Source organism: Indicator indicator, chromosome 10, assembly GCF_027791375.1.
Source record: "Indicator indicator isolate 239-I01 chromosome 10, UM_Iind_1.1, whole genome shotgun sequence".
Classification (NCBI taxonomy): Eukaryota; Metazoa; Chordata; class Aves; order Piciformes; family Indicatoridae; genus Indicator; species Indicator indicator.
Genome location: NC_072019.1, coordinates 3436477 through 3457500, shown reverse-complemented (window position 1 = coordinate 3457500; position 21024 = coordinate 3436477). Strand labels below are relative to the sequence as shown.

Genomic DNA, 21024 nt, shown 5'->3' with positions numbered 1-21024 from the left:
GACTGGATGAACTATTGTCCTTCACCTTAAAATCAAAATAAACAAACAGTAAGGGATATATGCTGCCTTTGGTTTATGGTTTAATCAAGCTCAGTAACAGCATCACATTCTTCTCTCTTCAGATGCTGAAAAGCATCCACTCTGCACCTGAGGAAGTTCTAAAATTTAAAGTCTCCTGTATCAGACCACTAACCTGCACTTTCCCACCTTCTTGCATAATCCTTTTTTACAACATGCAATATGTTTGGGAATACTTAGATATCTGCACTTTCAAAACATCCATGGTGGTTTAACTTTGTAGATTAACAAATGATGACAGAGCTTTCAGGCACTTAATTCCAAATAGAAAAATCTGCTTCTAATGGCATAAAGGCCAGTAACTAGCAGTGTACCTCAAAGGTCAATATTGGATCCAATCCTGCTCAACACCTCCATTAAAGATCTGGAATAACAAAAAGGGGTACCCTCAGCAAGTTTGCTGATGATGCAAATCTAGGAGGAATGGTTGACATGGTAGAGGGTCATGCTTCCATCCAAAGGGATCTCTACAAGCTGGAGGAACAGGCTGATAGGAACCTCCCTGCACCTGGGCACTGTCCTGCTAGACAACTGCTTTACAGGCCAGACCCCAAGGACCTGGCGGACACCAAGCTGAAAGCAGGCCAGCAGTGCACCCTTGAAGCAAAGGTGATGAATGGTGTCATAGGCTGCATTAGCAACAGTACCCTCTGCACTGCACTGGTGGAAACACACCTGGAGTATTGTGTTCAGTTCTAGACCACCATGCATAAACATACTGGACAGAGTTCAGCAAAGGCCCACTAACGATCAGGGTAGTAGAGCATCTCTCACATGAAGCAAGGCTGAGAGCATCCAGTTGAGAGAACAGAAGGTTCAGGTTTTTCCAGAGAGCCAGTGACAGGGCAAGAGGCAGTGTGCACACACTGAAAAACAGGTTTGGTCTGAACAGCAGGAAACACTTTTTCACTGTGAGGGTGACTAAGCACTGGCACAGGTTGCCCAGGGAGGTTATGGATTCTCCTTCCTTGGAATATACTCAAAAGCAGTCTGGACATGGTCCTGGGAAATCTGATCTAAGAGACCCTGCTTGAACAGGAGGGCTGATGACCTCCAGAGTTTCCGTCCAATTTCACAAAAATCACAGAATAGTTGACATAGTGTTCTCAAACTAATTGGGACTAAGTCATTATACAGCTTGGCTAAATATTCTCATGCTCCTCAACAAAAACTTTCAGTGATTAGGGTAATTTAATTTTCTATATGAGCATATATTTATACAATCTAATGACCAAAGGAATTAGAAGAGATTAGCAGGTTTATCAAAAACTTGACAAACAATTTTTCATCAATCATTACTTCACCTCTTGCTCAAACCCTGCTGTATTCAATTCCAGTTCTTGCTTCTCCTAAACATGTCAGCAATTAGTACAGTAAGCTCTTTTCATTACTAGTTTTCACCATAAGCCTACTCCGTTAGCAGAGAAATCCATAAGAATTAATGTATCCAGCTCACAGAAAAAACAATTTGGATTAACAAGATAAGAACATCACTTTAGCACTGCTCTGGCAATATGACTATCAGAGTGTGCTTGTTCTCCTTGAAATGTAAAACAATCAACATTCTGATGCAGGTTCAGCTCATATCCACAAACCCAAAACTTTGTCTCAAGAACAAAACCAAATGACAAGAATCATGCTTAGAGCAGGTTACACAGCAACTGATTTTTTTAAAAACAATAATGAGACACAGATTATGAAAACATTTGACAGTTAACTAAAGATGAGAATAAACATTAGTTTCTTTTCTCATAGAAAGTGTCTAGCTGATCACAGCAGTAGCTCTTTTAGGTCTGTCCTTAGTTTACCCCAGAGGATACCAGATACCTGTAGTTAAGCCACAGGAACAGTAAAACTAGAAGCATATTTTACTGGTATAAGTTCATAAAATTGAATGAGTCCTCAAAAAGCTGATCCTGTGAGTCAGAAACAAGTATTCAAATATTCAGTAGACAATGAGGAAACACAAAACCTGTTTGTAGTCAGCAAACAGAAAATACAGAAAGGTTTCCCAGAAATACAGACACCACTTAATCACCTGTTCTATTTTCTCTTTAGTTAGTAAAGAAAAAAGCCTGTAATAATAATGAGGACCCTTTATGATATATACTCAAAACTCACATTATGGTTAAGTATTTTGTTTTGAAACTATAAATGTATTTTCTCAAAACGCCTGCATGCATAGCTATGCATTCATCCTAAATTTCTGGTTTACATTGGTTTAAATACTACCAAATCCAGATTTTTTTTTTGCTGTCACAATGCTACAATAACACCACGAGAGCTAAGGAAATATGGTTCTTGTACATTTAATAGATTTCACAAGCTAGAATTCAACTCAATTTTTGTAAAACAAAGTGCATGAATTGCCCTATCACATATGCTGTTAAAAAGAAAATTACAAGATTTAGGTTCCAGCTTTGTAAAGATCTATCCAGCTTTTACTTTGGAATAGTCAGCACCAAAAATAGTTGTAGGTTATTCCTCTACAGGCTCTTGCACTCCCTCCAAAGAATTATCTCCTAAAATGCTCAAAAGACTATCTCAAAATTATTACTTATCAGATAATCTTTCTTTATCTTTCCACACCATCAACACATACCCAAAGATTAAATTTCTTAGGTATGTTCATTCCAACAGGACTAGAGCTACTGGGAATTTCCCTTGTCTGCTTTCAATAGGTAACGGCACTAATTCATAATGTAGTATCACTGTCAGGAGGTGCAAAAAGAGAAAGTTGAAGGTGATGGTCTGAAATAAACGTGGTATTTCTGACACAGATTTGAAATGTATAGTGTTTAACAGCTCACCATTTCTCAGAAAAAACACTGCCTTCATCTTTGCTTCCTACTCCAAATCCTCAAAGCTAGTGAAATAGTAGGAGGAAAAAACTGAAAAGTAATTATTTTCTTGGAAGTACAGAACTGATAAAGTTTCAAGATCGTCAGAATATATTGTTTACCACTTCTCTGTCCCCACAAGAAATCTTTTCTAATTTCTCCTTTTCTTCTTAAGAAACAATAGCATGCAACTCTTAACTGTTAAAAAAAACCAAACAACAACAAAAAACCCTACCTGTGGCTGAAATGGTGGAGCAGTAGGCCCCTGCGTGCCTTGAGATTGTTCATCCATTCTATCACGTAAAACCGTCCTTTACGTCCTGAAAAGAGAAATACAGTCACTGCACTGCTCTTCAGTCTGTGCTTGTGATCAGTTCATGTCAGAAGAACTGAAGAAGTAATGTTCCGATTTGCATCCTTAAACGTTTAACTATTCCAGTTTTGGGAAAGAAGTTTTCAGCCGTTTCATAAAATGAAAAACAGGAAAAAAAAAAACACCAACACTCTACACACCTGAAATTATTAAAAGATGTGCTTTAAACTACTTGAGCCAAATAACTGCCTCTGTCTGATAAAAGTTGCATCACCCCATTATTCTTCAGAGGCACCAACCTCTTACCTAACTACACAGATGTCTGCTGGATGGTACCTTAGACATATGGGCAGCAGACCAGCACGAGAGTTGTAACTGCTGCTTGCACACTGTTTATGTTGCATTAATTTATCTGTAGATTTTAGGAAGCATGCAAGAGTAGTTCCATCTAAACAGAAAAAAGCTACACACGTAGACTCATTACATTCTGACAAGATAGCTGAGACAGCTTTGAGATTCCACATCAGGAGCACAGTGTCTAGTCCCAGCCATGAACCTCTCATATCCCATCGGATATCCCCAGACAGAGAGGCACAGGTTGCAAAGTGTGCTGAATCAGTACTAGGAAGAACAGGAGAAACAAAATGCAAATATTCATAGGGCTTCTTTTTCCCCCCCTCAGCTAAGCAAATCCATCCTTAGACTACTCAACATTTTGTTGAGGGGCAACAGGTGCCAGCACCCAGTTATACTGGTAAATCTATGAGAGCCATCTCTGTTCAGATGAAGACAGAAAGTTCACTAGCAACTTGGAATGCAAACAACAAAATAAACTTTTATATAAATAAGAGGCAAGTCCTTAACAGCTTCATCACACAAAGTGTCTCTTCCTATTACCTGGTCAAATCTACAAAGGCTTTCAAAGGAACAAGAGGCACATGTCTGACTAGAAAACTACTCTTGTTTTTCAATTTATTACTTATTTTCTTATTTTCTGCTCCAAACGCTGCAAGTTCTAGAGATGGTTTGACATAAAACACTTTGCTAGCTTTCAAATCTTTAACATGAGGAAATTTCCTATGATAGATTAATTCTGATCAATCTACATACTTCAAATACTGCAAACATTCTTCTGTATGCAGAGCTATTTGTTTCACAAACCTTTCCTTAGAAAGAGTACATAAAAATTACTCAGATACCATTTAAGTTCAGCATGAAAGTATACAATCTATTCTGTTACAACACACACCAGTACCTTCCCAAGAAAACACTAAACGGGCTAGAAGTAACTCTCAACAGATGGCAGTTTTTCCAAGCCTCCTGCAAAGTACTTATGAAGCTCTAACAAGCAGTTTACGTTCACAGTACTACTGTCATTCTTGCAGCACCACTGTGGTAACATTACTAACAGATAAAGTAATCACAAAGTAGCTTTGAAAGCTTCTCAATATACTTCCCCATTGCACTGAACAGTGCATTGGATACACAAACCCAATCACTATCCACCTGCTTTCATTCCCCTGTTTTAACGCAGTCACCCTATGCCATTCCAGTACCATCAGCTATTTTAACACCAAACCACAGTCATCCTCCACAGTGACTGAGAGGATCCCAGTCCCAACTCCTTTGCCTTCCTATCCTTAGTACTCTTGCATAAAGCATACGGCTTGGAACTTTCTGTTGTTTTGGCTCTTAGCTATAATTAATCCAAAAGAGCTATTTCAGGCAGGTCAAGAGAAAAAATAAAATAAAATAAAATTATGAAACTGAGAAGAGAGGGCAGAGGAGACAAACTCCAAAGGTTGTCAGAATGCATGTAGCAAGAAAGGAGGAAACAGCTGACGGATACACGCTGCACAGCACAGGCTAGGCAGGCAACCTGTTAAGACAGCCCTAGGACACCAATATTGCTATTTATTACAAGTTCTGTAACATTCCCCATACAACCTCCCCACCAAGGCAAGAAATCCTAACGCAACAGCATTGATAACCAAACTGTTGTCACAAAACTGCACACGAATTCTTCAGCTGGAGTCACAGAGGATCATGCAGTGAGAAAAAAAGGTTCTGAGGGAAGATTCATGGCAATCTGGACAGATCTGCTAATTTCTTGCTGTAGAGATCTTACTATCATTGCCAAGAATTCTTTTCTGGAGTGCTATTTGGAGGAAACCCTACAAGAATTTTAGTCTTTCCAATAGAATCAATATTTCTACTGGCAGTTGTGCAGTGTTTTGCCAGTGTTTATATATTTCAGGACTGCCAACCACATAATGCACCAAAAGATAACTCTATGGGTCACTTTCTTTCAAAATCCTAAGGGGAAAAGGAGTAAATACAAAATTTTCACCCTGTGTTGCAGGCATTTATTGAAGATTAATGGAATCTAAGATGAGAAGTTTAGATTATCTATGTTAATTCAGGAACTACAGAACCCATTCATCTGGTCTGAATGGCCAGAGGCACTGACTGGAGGTGTTCGGCAATTTATAGAATCATAGAATTGTCAGGGTTGGAAGGAACCTTAAGGATCATCTAGTTCCACCCCCCCTACCATGGGCAGGGACACCTCAGGTTGCTCAGAGCCACATCCAGCCTGGCCTTAAAAAACCTCCAGGGATGGGGCTTCTACTACCTCCCTATCTTTTTTCCCTAAATTTACCCAAAAAAAGTAAAAATCAAAAGGGAGAAGTCATATCATTATCACTGCCAGTGGCTCTGCCTGCTGTACTTGTTTTTATAATGAAAGCAAGTAAACTAAAAAGGTAACTAATGTTCCACCACAGTAAGCATGGAAGATTTAGTCACTTGTGGATTTGTTGTTGCTTTTGCAGAGGGAAGGCAAAGATCAGTATTTTCTGTCCATATATGGGATTTCTTTTATTCTTTTAACTTTTTTATGTCTTTGAACATAAAACATGATAGAGTCGCAATTTAGAGTAATTTGGCATTTCGATCATATAAAATGCCAAGGATGCAAAACAAATCTTTTGTACTGTTTGTCAGCAGAAGTAAGAATTAGTTTTGGCTGCTTGAAGACCATTTTCACAGTGAGGCATACCCTTCACCTTGATAATAAACCCCAGAGGTCAAAACATAGTGGTATGAAATTGATCATCTTTACATTTAAATTATTGCCTCAATTATTACTCTTCTAAAGATGGGCTTCAAGTTCTAATTTATGGTAAAAAAGACACTAAACACACTGCCAAAGAGTCAGCACTTGTTTAAAACTGAAAAGCAAACACAAAACATATCTAAATCACCTCTTTAAACAAGTGATGCAACGACTTTCTTCTGCAAATCCATCACTATGACATGCAGTGGTTCATGGAAAACAGACAACAGGTGAAGAGAGAAGCAAGCCAACTATATTACCAGCACCCAAAACTTTCCAAGTGTCAAACCTAACTGATGTTTTCAGATGCTCTCACACTGATCATGTAGAAGAAAAGGACTGCTTGTCTTCATCACACCACTTGCAAAGAACAGTGACTCTCTGAATCATCTATCTTGCAAAGAACTTTCACCACTGAAGACAAAAAATCATTTGGATTCATACCTGTACAGAACAAGCAATCACAGGAACACAAGCACATGCACTAAATCTTATACTCCAGTTCAGGTTGTTAACACTTTGAAGGTATGAGAAGACTTTTGTTTAACTACTACTATTTTAAATCTTTGTCTTTTTCAGTGGATCAAAACAGTAGGTGGCACCTACATAGAAAAGATGCAGTATAAAGTACCTGAGGATAAAGACAACATGGTCAACTTTTCATCTGAAATTGCAATCTCGTAGTAACTCCTCTGACACTATTAACCCCACACACTAAGTTCACAAGACAGCAAAAGGAAATCAAGTCCTCCCCAGCAAGTTAGATTAGCCAAATGCAACTGCCTGAACCAACACCTTTTCCTTTCTTCACATGTAGGTGTCTTTGTCCTTATTCACTTCCTCAGCAGCCACCTGTCAAAGCTCTGGGATAACCTGCCCACACACACATCTAAAGATCGTGCAAAGACGAAAAGTAACCCAAGATGCAAGGGCACATTCCTACACCTCAACAGTCATTACTCAGCTTCCCAGCTGATTTCCATCAGCCTTCTAGAGGAGAGGTGGGACTCCCCACAACTGTTAGTGAAGCCAGAGCAGAGGCCATACTCCAAAACAGAAACCAGAGCTCATCACTGACATTTCACTGGAATACATTTCAAAATAACATTTTTTAAAAGAAAAAAAAAAACTTGGGAAATACTTGAAATCCTTGTAAATGCTAAGTTTTGCAACTCAGTCTTTAGAAACATGATCAAGTTTATTTCAGGAGAAAAAGCTTAAATGCACTGCCTAATCACATGAAACAGGCTTTTTAAAAACTAGTTTCATAGCTCCAAGTCCATAAACTATTCATACTGAAATATATTTCACGGCATTCAAGCAATAAAGTTACTGCTTTAACAGATGGCAGTTCTACAACAACAAAAAACATTTTCCTCTGGAAAACACCATTAATAGTCTCACTGATACATGGTTTCCATTAGCTACAGGCTATATACTTGTTTCCTAATTTTGGATCTGAAGTGGGGACAGTCAATCATCAATGCCAAAGAAGAAACAGCTATACATTTTAAAAATGTAGAGATTAAAGGGACTATTCAGTGCTACAGTTCTGCGGAGAATCTGAAGATCTCGGTCGTCTTTCTCTGCAGAATGCAGATATAACTACTCCATGGAATTTCTAACACAGAAAAACACAAAGTTCCGCCATTTGCAGTGTGCTGAGCAGGATGGAATGTACTATGTTTACTTCTGGATTACACCCTCAGTTAAGGCAGGTATTTTTAGTTTTTACTATAGCCATTATTTTAGTTAGCCTAGAGCCAAGGCTTTCCAGAACAACTATTCATTAAACACACTACATACTCCTTACTTTTTGGTGTCAAGTGAGATTCTTCAGTATCCAACACTGATTTTAAATAAGAAATATTAGATACTTAAACTTCACAACTAATCTTTCCTAACTAAATCTAAAGATAAGATCACCCACAGCTGAGAGTAAAAAAAAAAAAAAAAAAAAAGAAAGAAAAAATCTATTAATACTAGTTTCCCTGAAAGTATACAGGCTAAAGGCATATTCCCATTTGTTTGTATCACACATTAACTCTCAGCTTCCTCAAAAGCACAATTTAAACCTAGACAGAGCATTCAAATTGTCACCCTGGTTGAAACGGCAACAAAAAAACAAAACAAAGCAAACAAAAAACAGAACCCCACCAAAAACCAAACAACAACAAAACCAAAAATCAAATCCTGTGCTCTGGAAACCAGGGGTTAGATTTCTAAATGCCATACTGAATACCCAAAACACAATTACCCAACCCATCATGCTGGTGTTAATCCCATCAATTTATGCCAGGTATTCCAAGCATGCCTGTCCAACTCCAGCTCTGCTCTCTGTCACCTGGAGGGACATACTGACCTAACTGCAGCTCTCAGCTCCTACATCAAAGCCACATACACTTCAGGAGATAAACTTTAGACCCAACAGTAACAGCTTGGCCCCTAAGCTTGATGTGAGCTTGTTAAAAAAGCGCCATCCCACTGGTTTAGAAAACACAGTGCCTTAACAGTCAGTCATTCTTTGGGATGGCCACTTGGAGGGAATGGGCTTGCTGGCCAAACACAGCCCACAATCAGTCAGGTCACCAAAACAGACCAACACTCTGCAGAAGCTACTCAATGTTGGCACCCAGGGTACAGTTCACAAATTCTCAAAGTGATCTCAAAAGCAGGGGCTCAGGTTACATATGGGGAAGATCCTGGATGAAGCAAGAGAATATCTGCAGCTGTAAACCAAGCATCCCAACTATATTGCTCCTGTTACATTAAATGACAGCACAGCAATAATTTTTCCAAAGAAATGGAAAGTCAGGAGTCACATCCAATAAAGCAAACCAACTTGGAATCTATCATAACTTTTCAATATTAAAAAGTAATTTTTCTTCCTGGTGCTCTGCATAAACCAACGAGAAACAGAGTTTTGTTTAATGTCATGATGGAAACATTTTCCTTCCAAATTGAAATCCACTTCAGTTTGTTAGATAATGGTCTCAGTGCATTCCTAAAGGCCAGAAATTATTTAGAAACCAACAGCATGGATACAGTACCCCAAAAGCAGCTCTCAGAACACCAATATGTTCAAAGGCTTTGTACACTTCCGGTAGCTGAGTAAGTCTAAAATGCACAAGAAAAACTGTTGGGGGTGTTGGTTACCTAGAAGTCTGCTTTCTTAGTTCAAATTGATTTTGTTAAGGCTTCCCGCCCTCAACAGAATGCAGCTCCTAAGATGAAGCTCAGCTGGGTTGTAGTTTTAAGTGCTAAAATATATTTCAAGAAGACTTTCAACCACCTTCATACCACCAGCATTCCAACCTCAATATTTAACATGGGCATATGTAATAGGAGTGGCAAGAGAATCTGGAAAAAAAAAAAAGAAACAAACCACAAATTTCCAAATAATAAGAAACACAGTACGGGACCTATACAGTGTCTTTTCACTAAATAATTCCTGACCCACACAGACCCTTAGAATGAGATCTGGTTAAACACACCCACATTACTATACCACCCATTTATAAAGTTACACACTCAGCTCAAAGACAGAATTAGGAAAGACAAAATCACGCTGAAACACGTTAAATATTTCAAACACTAGCCTATCAATGCCTGCCTTTTCACCATCATGACCTGCATAACTGACCAGCATAACTGGCCACACTGTCTATTCTTCAAAGATGTTAAGCCTTTTTTCAATCTGATGTCAACCACAAACTACAAGAAACCTACAACTCATGACATAATCTCAATAAAATACTACAGCCAGTAACTTACGGTGTTCTTTGACGTTGCCGATCATTGAAACTACCAATCCTGTGAACAAATATTTGATCTATGCCAAAAAGTTGCCACACTATTTTTCTCACTCCATGAATAAAGTTTAACATTTAACAAAGTTAAATGTATGCATTAACACAGCAAAGTGCGTTTAAGCTGACACTCTCTTAAACTCTGCCAAGACAATCAGGACTTGAACTGGAATGGGATAAAGCAAACTTAAGACTGGAAGAACAAGTTGATCACTAGCACAGTAAAATATGTCATTTATCCCGACTAGTATACATACACACATTATAATATATATATATGCATACACTTATATACAATGTATCTATGTATATTTACAGATTATGTATATATACCTACCTGTGTGTACGCAGAATATTTACTATTAGCAGTGAGGTATTTGAAGCATTTGCTTCACACTGTCAAAAAAAAGTTTAAAATGGGAAAAACCCATACTCATTAGCCAAATTCTCTGCAGAACAGCCACTTCAGAGAAAGCTGTATTTGCAACTTTTAGAACACTGGAAGTGATTGAAGATAGACGCATACACAAAGTAGGCTTAGCCTTCATTTTAGAAACAGTTTCTAAAAGGCTTTGGTTTTTTAATACACTACAGGATCACTACTGCCCATGGGATTGCAGGAAAATTCCTCCCCTCTGCAGCGGGACAACGCTTGAATGTGCACAACACAAATTCTCAGCGCTTAGTAATCTACAAATAGCTATCATCTATCATCTATCTGTGTGGGATTAGAGTGAAATTTTCAAAAAAACCTGCATCCAAATTCCCTACTCATGGGCAGTCCAGTCAAAGAAGCTGAACAACACACAAACAGTTAAGCTGGGTTAGGAGTTAGTTTTAGCAAGAGCAGGAGTAACCATAGACACTTAAATCAAGTAATACACTAAGGAAAAAAGTATTCCAAAAAAGGAATACACGGAGTTCATATGCTACTTGCTTATCCATTTGCCCCAAATTATCAGACATATTTTCATTCCTACCCCAAAAACACATACGCCAGTCACTGTTATCCAACAACTACTAAGCGTTCACTCTCTGGCAGTCCTGACTAGAAAATTACAGTCCAAGCTTTCCTGCTTCACAGGTCTGCTTCCCTTCCTCTTCATTCATTTGCACCATTTAAGAAGTTATATTTTGTTTACTTCTCCCTCACCATTTCAATTATATCACTCAAGCAGATTGCTTATCTTGCAAGGTGCTTCCAAAGTGTTGCACATGCAGTGGCTTGTCCTTCTTCGAACCATTTAATTGTTATTTCATATAAACTGAAGAAGAAACAGGAACTGAAACTGCCTGGGCAGCAGGCTGTTATGTTCTTATTTAACTTCTGTTCGCTTGGAAACAAATAGGATTACCCATTTCTTTATATAGAATAGCCAGTTATAAAGGACACAGGTGGATCATGATCATGTCACAGGGAAATGTTTTGCAGGGGATGAAATCTATTTCTAACCACAACACTACCAATAAAGCCTCTGTAAGGATGCAGTTCTAAGAGTGAACTGAGTACGAGATGCTGCTGCTTCCCCTGCCTTTTAACGACACCTTCCAGATCCTCTTCCTTCCAGTGTGGTTCCTGCGGCTACCCAGACTCCTAGGTAAGGTAAGTGAAACTAGATGAGAACTGGCCTTGGCAAAAAGTCTTTTTTTTGTCTAGTTCAGTTCCCTGAATCATTCCATTGCAGAAAAAAGGACAGAACTGTAACAGAAGGAAAGACGTAGCTGGGGGCAGAACAGCCCTAACTTAAATCAGTTAAATCTAGTATCAAATTACATCTCTAACATGAAATTATATACCAAAGATCTTGCTTTCTCTTCCTTTCTCTGTCCAGTATAGCCATCTTGAACTCCATTATGGACTTTTTGCTAAACTGATTTAATTCCCTAATGCAGATGGGTTTATAGTCTGCAAGCCATGAGCTGAATCAATACATATGGGAGCCTGCTGAGCACCAGAGAAAAAAGCAAGCATGGCAAGTTCAAAGATGGGAGACATAGGAAGGGGTCTGTAGAAGAAACAGAACATCTCCCTTCTGGCAATGGCACACTAGTGAACTAGCTCACCACATTTCATTTTATTTCATCCTTAGGTAGGAATGCTAGCAAGACTTTAAACTCAAAAGAACTTTGACAGAAAGGCAAGAGCCAGCCTAGAGAATGCAATTTATCCAACAATGAGCCAAAACTTCTGTCAACAAAATACTGTACAGGAAAGAAAAAAATAAACGGAAGGAAAATAAACCAGGATAACAAGTCCAATTAAAATGGAGGAAAACAAGGTTAAAACAAGTTTTAAATTTTTTTTATTATTATTGTAAAAAATTTTTAGAAAGACAAATATTTTCAGAGAGAAGCAGCTAACACTTTCAGTCCCAAAACCTTACAGTTCCAGTATGCACAGAAGAAGACACCTTTCCCTAACGAAGGGTAAGTTTTAAATGCATCTGTGGGGGAAAAAAAAAAACCGTCATAAAGAGATGCTCAAGGGATTTACTGAAACTGTAAATAGCTGAGCTTCACATAGGAGTCAAAAGACATGCAGGACAAATTTAAAGGCTGGAAGCACTGACAAATAAACCCATTATTGCTAGGCACTAGGGAAAAAAAAAAACATTTTGGAATGCTGGGTGCATACAACTGTGCCACAACCACAGCTGATAACATCCACTTTGCTACAGATGAAGCAGAACACATGTAAAAATAAATTCCACATAATCCCTAAAGAAATGTCTAAATATCTTTGAAGCAAGTGCAAAACACCACCTTGTGATATCACCCCACAGGTGATAGATGCACATTCACAAGCTGAAAAACAAAAATATATCTGTAGTACAGTTTAAAATCTGTGCTACGCCAGCAATGATGAAATGAATGAAGAAGCACTGCACAGGACCAGAAAAGAAACACCACACATACTGCACAGGCTTTCTACGATCCTCTGACTAGCACTACTCTGCACCCTGAAACCATGCACAACGATAGCAACTAATCCAGAATCCCTGGGTTCAGAAGTCAAGCACCTAGCAGCCAGCACACTCACCTCAGAAGCAGGCCAACACTCAAGTTCACAGTTGTTTCTGTGTTTTATATCAAACCTCCACTGGCTAAAACATGCAAGATCAACTCCTGCTTATGGACTATGTTCAATGACTAGTTGTATGTTTAAGTACTCTGTTTGCAGGCTGCTAGTTGCTCCTTTTCTGAATACTTACCTCCATGAACTTCACAAGCAGCCTACGTACCTAGCAGAGTTCTGAATTTCACTTAGGGAAAGTACTGGAAGTTCACTGCTGCAAAGACAACTCCTTTTTTGGATCTGCTCTCAGATGAGGACAAAAAGAATACAGAAGGGCCTCTACAGGACAGAATGCTATGCATTTTCCCACAAGTTTTCACTTATTTTACATTTAAGTTCACCTGTGATATTTTTGTCTTCCAGCTTTCAAGGAATCAATTTTTTTTAACTTTGTACATTGATAACAGAGGATTAAAATGAACTGAAAAAGACTGGTTCATCAACACTTCACTGCACCTAACTCAAACCTCTCCCAAAAACTTCTGCAAGGATCTATTCTACAATTGTTACGTGTGCTTTTATGATACCGTAGAGTAATTCATCTAGTTATTAAATAAGACAGGAATAATTTTGTTATAAATCACTTCAAGCAGACTAAAGCCTGAATGCAAACTCTCAAATGCCAGATGATGCAAACAGCCTATTTACTTTGTCACCTATAACAGTAAGAAGTCACTGATATCACAAGATAAACTACGTGCAGTGGGCTTGAACAGGATTGTTCGTAGTACCTTCTAACAAATTTCTTTTTAATGCCTTCCTTAAAATTTCATAGCAAATTTGCTTACACAAGTCTAGATTCTTTTTGCCCAGCAGGGAATAACAGCACTTGAAACATCCTGCGTATTTTCTGGCTACAGAAATCACAGCTGAATCACAGTTACGTTTCACATGCCAGAGACAAATGCACAGGATTATCTTCACCAGAGAAACAACTAATTTCAATAGCATTGCTTTTCTTCAGCTTTTTCATCCAATTTGACAGGAATAACCCTTTCAATACTTAGTAACCAGCAAATAGATAGTGATACTGTACTTCACTAGGGCTGAGTTCCTTCCCATGTGATTGGGGGAAGGGGGTGGGTCAAATGGTGGATAAATACAGCAAATCAGCACTCTAAACGCTGCTCTTATTACTACTTTGGTCAGTTGTTTTCATCTCTGTTGCAAAGTACATGGAACATAGCTAAATCAAACAAATTTTATGGAAATTAGTCCATTAACTCCTAAAACTATCAATAGTATTAACCTGCATAAAATTATCTCCCACCCCTATCATTTCTGAAGATTCTGGAGGGATTTTTGGGTAAGCCCCAAATAATAAAAAAAAATTCCCTTGGTGGTAGAGAAGTTATTACAGCTTGACTTTTCCCAGGAGACTTTCCAAGGTAACATGAACTCAACCATTCAGCACAGATGTCTGGAACAACATCAGACTTCAGAAGGCAACAAAACATCAACAGCAAGAGAACTGAATGTAGGGCTGGTGTAAATGCAGAATATTGTACCACATTTATTAAACATGGGGAAGGCTGGCATGCATGAAAAAAACTGCCTCACTAAATTGTCTCTGTGGGCAAATATACTAGACTGGTTACACTTTCTGCAATGGAGTTGAGCTCAGTTGAAGGAAAACAATACATATGGGTGGGCTACATGGCTCTATCTTACTATTTAGAAGATACCACAGATCACAGTAAAATGAGCAATTGCCTGATTGCATGACATTTTTCATTTGAGTTTCTCATACACTCGCAGGCCTTCAGATGAACTCTAAAATGTTAGCCTTTTTTCCTATTTGAAAATAAGTTTCTATGGTGGGGATGAGATTCTACTTGCTTAATTCTTGCAGATCCTGGAAGACACTGTAACAAGTCAACAAAAGATTTTCCTTGGCTAAAATGCCTTTATTTGTTCTCAAATTATTTTTTTTTTTACTCCAATGACTAATTGGTATTTTAAATACAAGATATTTATGATAAAGGCAGCATATCTACCCTTACAGTGAAAAAAAAAAATCTCTTAAGTGTGCTTTAAGAAGTCATCTTCCCAAATATCTGATGCTTACATGTGTCATGTATTTCTGTTCTGAAATTAAAGAGCAAATATTATTAATATATTCTTCCAATATTAAATTAAAAAAAAAAACTGCAAAACAGCAAAAACCCGCAGGGCTTTTATGTTGTTACTTTAAAGCTGTCCCACATTGCTTGCTAAGTGTCTCTCTTTCCACAACACAAAAGTTTTCCTTCCTCTAAGTTTTTTGTTACTCATGAAGTAATTGTTCTTTTCTACTGCATTTTAACTCTCTCAAGACAATTCGAGTCCAAAATTTCAAATGCAGATATTTCTGCAGCACTGCAACACTGAACTTCCAGAGAGCCTTGAAAGTTTTTAAGCTTCATTCTTCTTGATTTAGTCGAGCTGTCAAGTGGTTATTTGCATCTAATCATCTGAAGCAGAATAGCACTGCCATGCACTGTAATTTCTGCATCTCAAGCTTGTAATATAACTTTACATACAGGACAAACCCAGTATATTCAGCAAAATTACCAGGTACGTGTGGCCTTTCCCGAGCAACACTGCCGTTGCAATCTGAGAAAACGGCGCTATCATCTCAAAGGTGACAAAAGTTGACCAATTGGTGCAAAAAATGAAAGAAATTATGCAACAGTGTTTTCCAGGATGAAAAAACAAATATTTCAGTGATTTAATGCGTGCACACGGCATCATCTTTGATCAGAAGCAGGCTTAACATGCTACGCAACTTTAACATTCAAGAAGTGATGCTTCTCACAAAATACACAGCAAAACAAAGCCCTGAACTTCTGAATCCTAAAAGCCAAGCTGGTGTACAGTTCATATGGACACAAAATGGAATTCAGGGCCAGCACTAGTATAACCGAGGTTGGGTACTACATAAGATAGCGAAAGGGGCAGGAGGAGAAAAAGAAAAACTTCCAGCAGATGGAGGATGCCTCACTTCCAGGGTTTCCCACTAGGCCTCGGCTCAGCAACTGGCGCTCCCACCTTCTGGGAGCCTCACCAATCGTTAAAGCAAACCCGGCAGCCATGGGAGGCTGATAAGTGCAGAACCAAGACAACGCCAGCTCCTGCAAGAAGCCCGCACGGCCAAGCGTTCCCCTCTGTCCGCCCGCCTGCCGCGGTCGCGGCCAGGGCCACAGCGGTTCCCCTCGGCTGGAGGCGGCTGCCCGGGGAAGAAGGAGAAGGGCAGAGGCAGCAGGTTACTGCCTCAGCTGGGACTCTCTCGAGTCACTACTACAGCGCCGTGGCTCTTAGAGATGACCATCGTTCTTACTCAGCACTGTGTGAAAACCTCCAGACTCGGCTGACCCCCTCGGGGAGCATCCGCCTCCCAGGTGAGAGAGCAGAAGATCCTGGAGAACACCAGCTCGAAACGGCGAGCAGCACCATTGAACCAAGCTACGCTTACGGTATTAACGCGAAGAGCCCAGAGACCGGCAGAGACACGGGGGCTACAGCGAACAGCACGGCAGCCAGGCCGGAGGCGCTCTCAGGCGAACGAGCCGGGCCGCCGCTGAGCAGCGTCCCCGGGCCGCCCGCTCTCCTCTCGACACACAGTCGTGCCCCACACTAGGGCCAGCCGCTGCCAGCCGAGACGCCACACCAGCTCTAGTGAGGCGCCACCACAACGCCAGGCGCCCCTACCGTGGCCCACTCTGCCCCTCAAGCCACCGAGCGCCAGACCAATAGCCACTACCCGTGTGAGCACCAAACACCGCCACGACGTCCCGCGCCTGAGTGCGGCGCAGAAAGTTTCTCGCTTCCAGACCCACACGGCTCCCTCCTGCTGCGGCGGGCGGAGCGGCAGCTGCCGCGCCCAATAGGACTGCGAGCGGGGGATCCGCGGACCAGTAGGAGGCGACGGAAGGCGGGACCCCGGCAGCTGCCCGCGCGGAACAGGGGGGAGCGCCTCCAGAACGGTAGCCACTACCACCGGGACCCCTTGATGCCGCCGCGGCCCCGGCCCCGCACGGCTCACCCAGCCACTGCCCCGCTCACCGGGAAGCCTGGCGCCGCCTTCTCCTGGCGCGGGGGCCCGCAACTGGCCTCCTCCCCTCCCCGGCTTGTCGGACACCTCAGGCGCAGAGCCGGGCCGGAGCTGGCCGCGGGCGCCTAGGTAGGCTCCTGGCGGGCGACTCAGGCACCCACAGCAGCCCCGACCTCCTCTCCGCCCCCCGCTGCTCCTGCCGGGCCCGTAAACATCCCGGCATCCCCGAGGAGGGAGGCGGGGCAGCCGCTGGGCTCCGCCTCGCACTGCCGTCCCCCTCCCGGCCGAAGCCCAGGGGTCCGCCGGCGGCGGCAGGTCTGCGTTGGGCCGGCGGCTGGCTGGGAGCCGCATGAGGGAGCGGTGTGCTGGCGGAGCTTTCCATAGGGCAACGGGCAAACGGGACTCTCCCGCGCACCGCTCCTCGCTGGTCCTGCGGGGTGACCGGAGCTGCCGAGCGCGGTTCTGGCCCGAAACAGCGCACGCCGGTGTGGGCTTGGCGGGCAACCAGAGAGACAGCGTGCATCCAGCGGCAGGCGGCGCCGGCGTGCTGCCTTCGTGTGTGCGGGGAGTTTGCAGCTCGTTTGAAAATTACCTCTGCCGGTAAATGTTTTCAGACGGAGCCCATTCATCTGGTTCACGTTTATACTGCCAAGTACAATGGAGCCTTCGTCTACACAGGCACTCTTGTAATACAGCGGTCAGGGAAGGCGCAGCGCTCTGCTGGCGGCACTAGAAGTGTAAGGAAGCTCAGGCCTCTGGCAGTAGGGGACCGGTTCTGCCCTCCAGTGAGCAACACGGGTCTATGGCTTTGGCCCAGTCTGCTTTGGAAAACAGCGTGTCAAAGAACGTCCTTTTAATTTTGTATGTGAACTGTGATAATCTAGACAAGACGATTAGGTATTGATCAGGTATATCGGCTGAAAGTGACTCAAACTCATTTTTTCTGTACTTGAGAGAAATTAAAGTCACAGGAACCAAAGAGACGACTCAACAGGTCCTATCATACCAGTTTCTACTTTTGCAAAAGAGCTGTGTCTAAGTACCTGAAAAATCATGAATTCCAAATACTATTGTTCACATTCCTGCAAGGATGAGGAAAAGCAATTAACTTCACAGAACACAGATCTTAACCAGTGATGAGGAAAAATTACAAAAGCTGACCACAATTTCCCCTCTAAGGTTATGGATTATTGTGATCAAATGGCTTCTTCCTGCAGTGTGGAAACTCTATAAAGATCTCTGGCACTCCAGAGAAAAGACAGTAGATGTACTTTATTTTTTCCAAACCAAACTCTCAGTTCTTATAAAGGTTGGGGTTTGTCCCTTGTAACAAGTAAAGCTATACTTGATTTATGTCTCTTGCAAAATAAATAGGGAATGGGACAGTGTGTCTGGGAAAACTGTACTTGCCTCCCTCTGTACAAAACTAGTCTAACTGCATCTGAAGCAAACTTGGCAGCTTTCAGGTATCAGCAATGTATCCAGTGATACAAAGTCTAACAAAAGTTTGAAAGGAAATTATATATTTGTTGTTGTCTCTCATGTCTCTGGTGTGAAGACATTTATTAACCATTCTGTACAGTTCCTTTTTTGTTAGCATTGTGACAAGGTGACTGTGCTGCCTGTAGAATAAGATACATCCTACAATCTTCCCCTCTGAAGTGCACTGTATATTTCTTTTAAAAGTACAGCCCAAAATAATGAGTTGAAATCATGATTAAAGATAATTTATCTTTTTTTTTTTCCCTCATGGATAAACTGCCTTGCAAAAGCAGTTTCTTGAACAAAGAATTCCCTGGATTGTGTTCTTGTAAGAAGTGCAGTATTTTAGCTTTCCTCACACACCAAAGATTGAAAACCTGATAGATCTTCCATACAGTGTTAAGGAGTTTCGCAAAAGAATTGCCATCAGTAATTCCACTGAATGTTTTCCATCTCCAAAAGTCCCTGCAGTCTCAACCAGAAGTTTAGTTGTTTAAGACAGTCTTATATTTGCAAACCCTCTGATGGAAAAAGGAGGGATTGACACTTGGTGTGTAACTGACCACGAAATACTGAGTCTTATTAGGTATCATTTTATTGCAAGCAAAGGCAATACTACTGTAACAGCTGACTCTTGCTCTTTTCTAAATTCAGGTGGAAAATGAGCAGCTCACAATCACTGGGTGAGACTGAGGTAGCATTTGAATCATTCCTTATATTCGTGCATTCAAAAGAGAATAATCAGAGTTTACTGGCCTTTTTTTCCAGGTTTCTTATTGTCTGCCTTTGCTTAATCTGACTGTATTGGGGTTTGTTGATTTTGTTTTTTCCCTATTCTTCCTATTTTTATGCTTACTGCATGCACTTTTTTAAAGTCTTTTTCCCATTATTTTCTCCATGCTGTTATTTCACTGCACATTTCCATAATATTTTGACTTCTCTGTTTAGTTGCCTTAATCGAGGGACTGCTGCTTAAGTCCTGTGTCATCAATTGCTGCTGCATCTTTCCCATATTCCAACCTTACCCTTCTTAGAGGTTGGTTCTTTCCATTTCTTTTTTTGGTGTTTGAGAATCAGAAAACCTTAAAAATGAGGAAGCTATTTCAGTTCATTAGTCCAGCCTCATGACCAGGCAAAAAAGGCTTTAATATAAATGTAACTACAGTGAGACCATTAATTTTCAAGGTGCAAAGTGATAAATCTTCCACATACTATGGAAGATTGTCTTCAGACCTGTGTTATACAAAGGTTTATTTATAGAAGGATGTTTTTCTTTGGTTTTCAAAGCACATTTTCAGTTAAATAATTTCATCTTGTATTCCCTGCAATGGAGCCTTTACATCAGACAAAATCAGAAAGCAGAAAAGGCTCCAGAAGATCCAGTAGCCTTAGGGATTGTTAAGGAGTAGGCTTATCTCTGGCAAATGCTTCTCTTGGAGGCTGGAGGGTACACTGCCTAACCAGCTAGCAAAGGATATGAGAAAATAGACAAAGACATGCTGGAATTAGGGATCTGAGAGGCAGAACATGGCTTGTTTCCTAAGTCTTATCAATTCCTGAAGGTGCTGCCAGTAAATGCTCTACACCTGGAATTAAACAAGCCAGAGGCAGAAGGCATGAGGATCTCACTATTTGAGAATTCATGCTGCATTTCACTAGCCTTGCTGCTATAAATCTTTTTATATATCAATATTAATTTAAGAAAAGTTCCCCAGTCTTTTTCTGATAATTGAAATCTGTGAATATATAGAACATATAAATCTGGCCAGTGTTCAATGATATAAAAAATTGTCAAGCTATGACAAAGGGCATTATTTGGAATGGCAATGTTATGCTTGGATTGTCACTGAACTGGAAAATGCTGTCCTTAGCCAGGACTAAGCTACTGGATTTAAGAGCAGCTGGAAACTGCTAGGTCACAACATAGAAGTCAGTTAAGAACTCAGATGTTTAGACCTACTTCCTGGATGATTCCTAACTTGCTTTCCACTATTGTCCATGCCTCTCTACATCTGGACTCTTGAGATGTTCATTAACAGAATAAACCTAAGACTTAGGACAAATACATATTTTGAAACTTTAAAACTTTCATGTGGAAAAACTCATTAGGACAGTGGAGGATGAAAATAGGTCTTCAGGGTTACAGAGGTAGGAGCATAACATAACTCACTGGTGAACAACTCTTTAGGTTCTTCAAATCAATAAACATCAGGAAATTAATCAAAAGGAGCAGCTGATCTGAAAATTCAGGCTTCAAGTTTCCCTTTGCCCTGAT

The 21024-nt window shown here is 40.7% G+C and overlaps 1 protein-coding gene across 1 annotated transcript in view; it reads right to left on the bottom strand.

Annotated features, from left to right (window-relative positions):
- NEK7 (NIMA related kinase 7) overlaps nt 1-3210 on the bottom strand; it is a 56826-nt gene extending 53616 nt beyond the window's left edge. The window contains exon 1 of the mRNA XM_054384271.1: nt 3154-3210. Coding sequence (XP_054240246.1) covers nt 3154-3210 — 57 coding nt within the window. The remainder of the gene's footprint in view (nt 1-3153) is intronic.
- Nucleotides 3211-21024: the final 17814 nt, after the last annotated feature.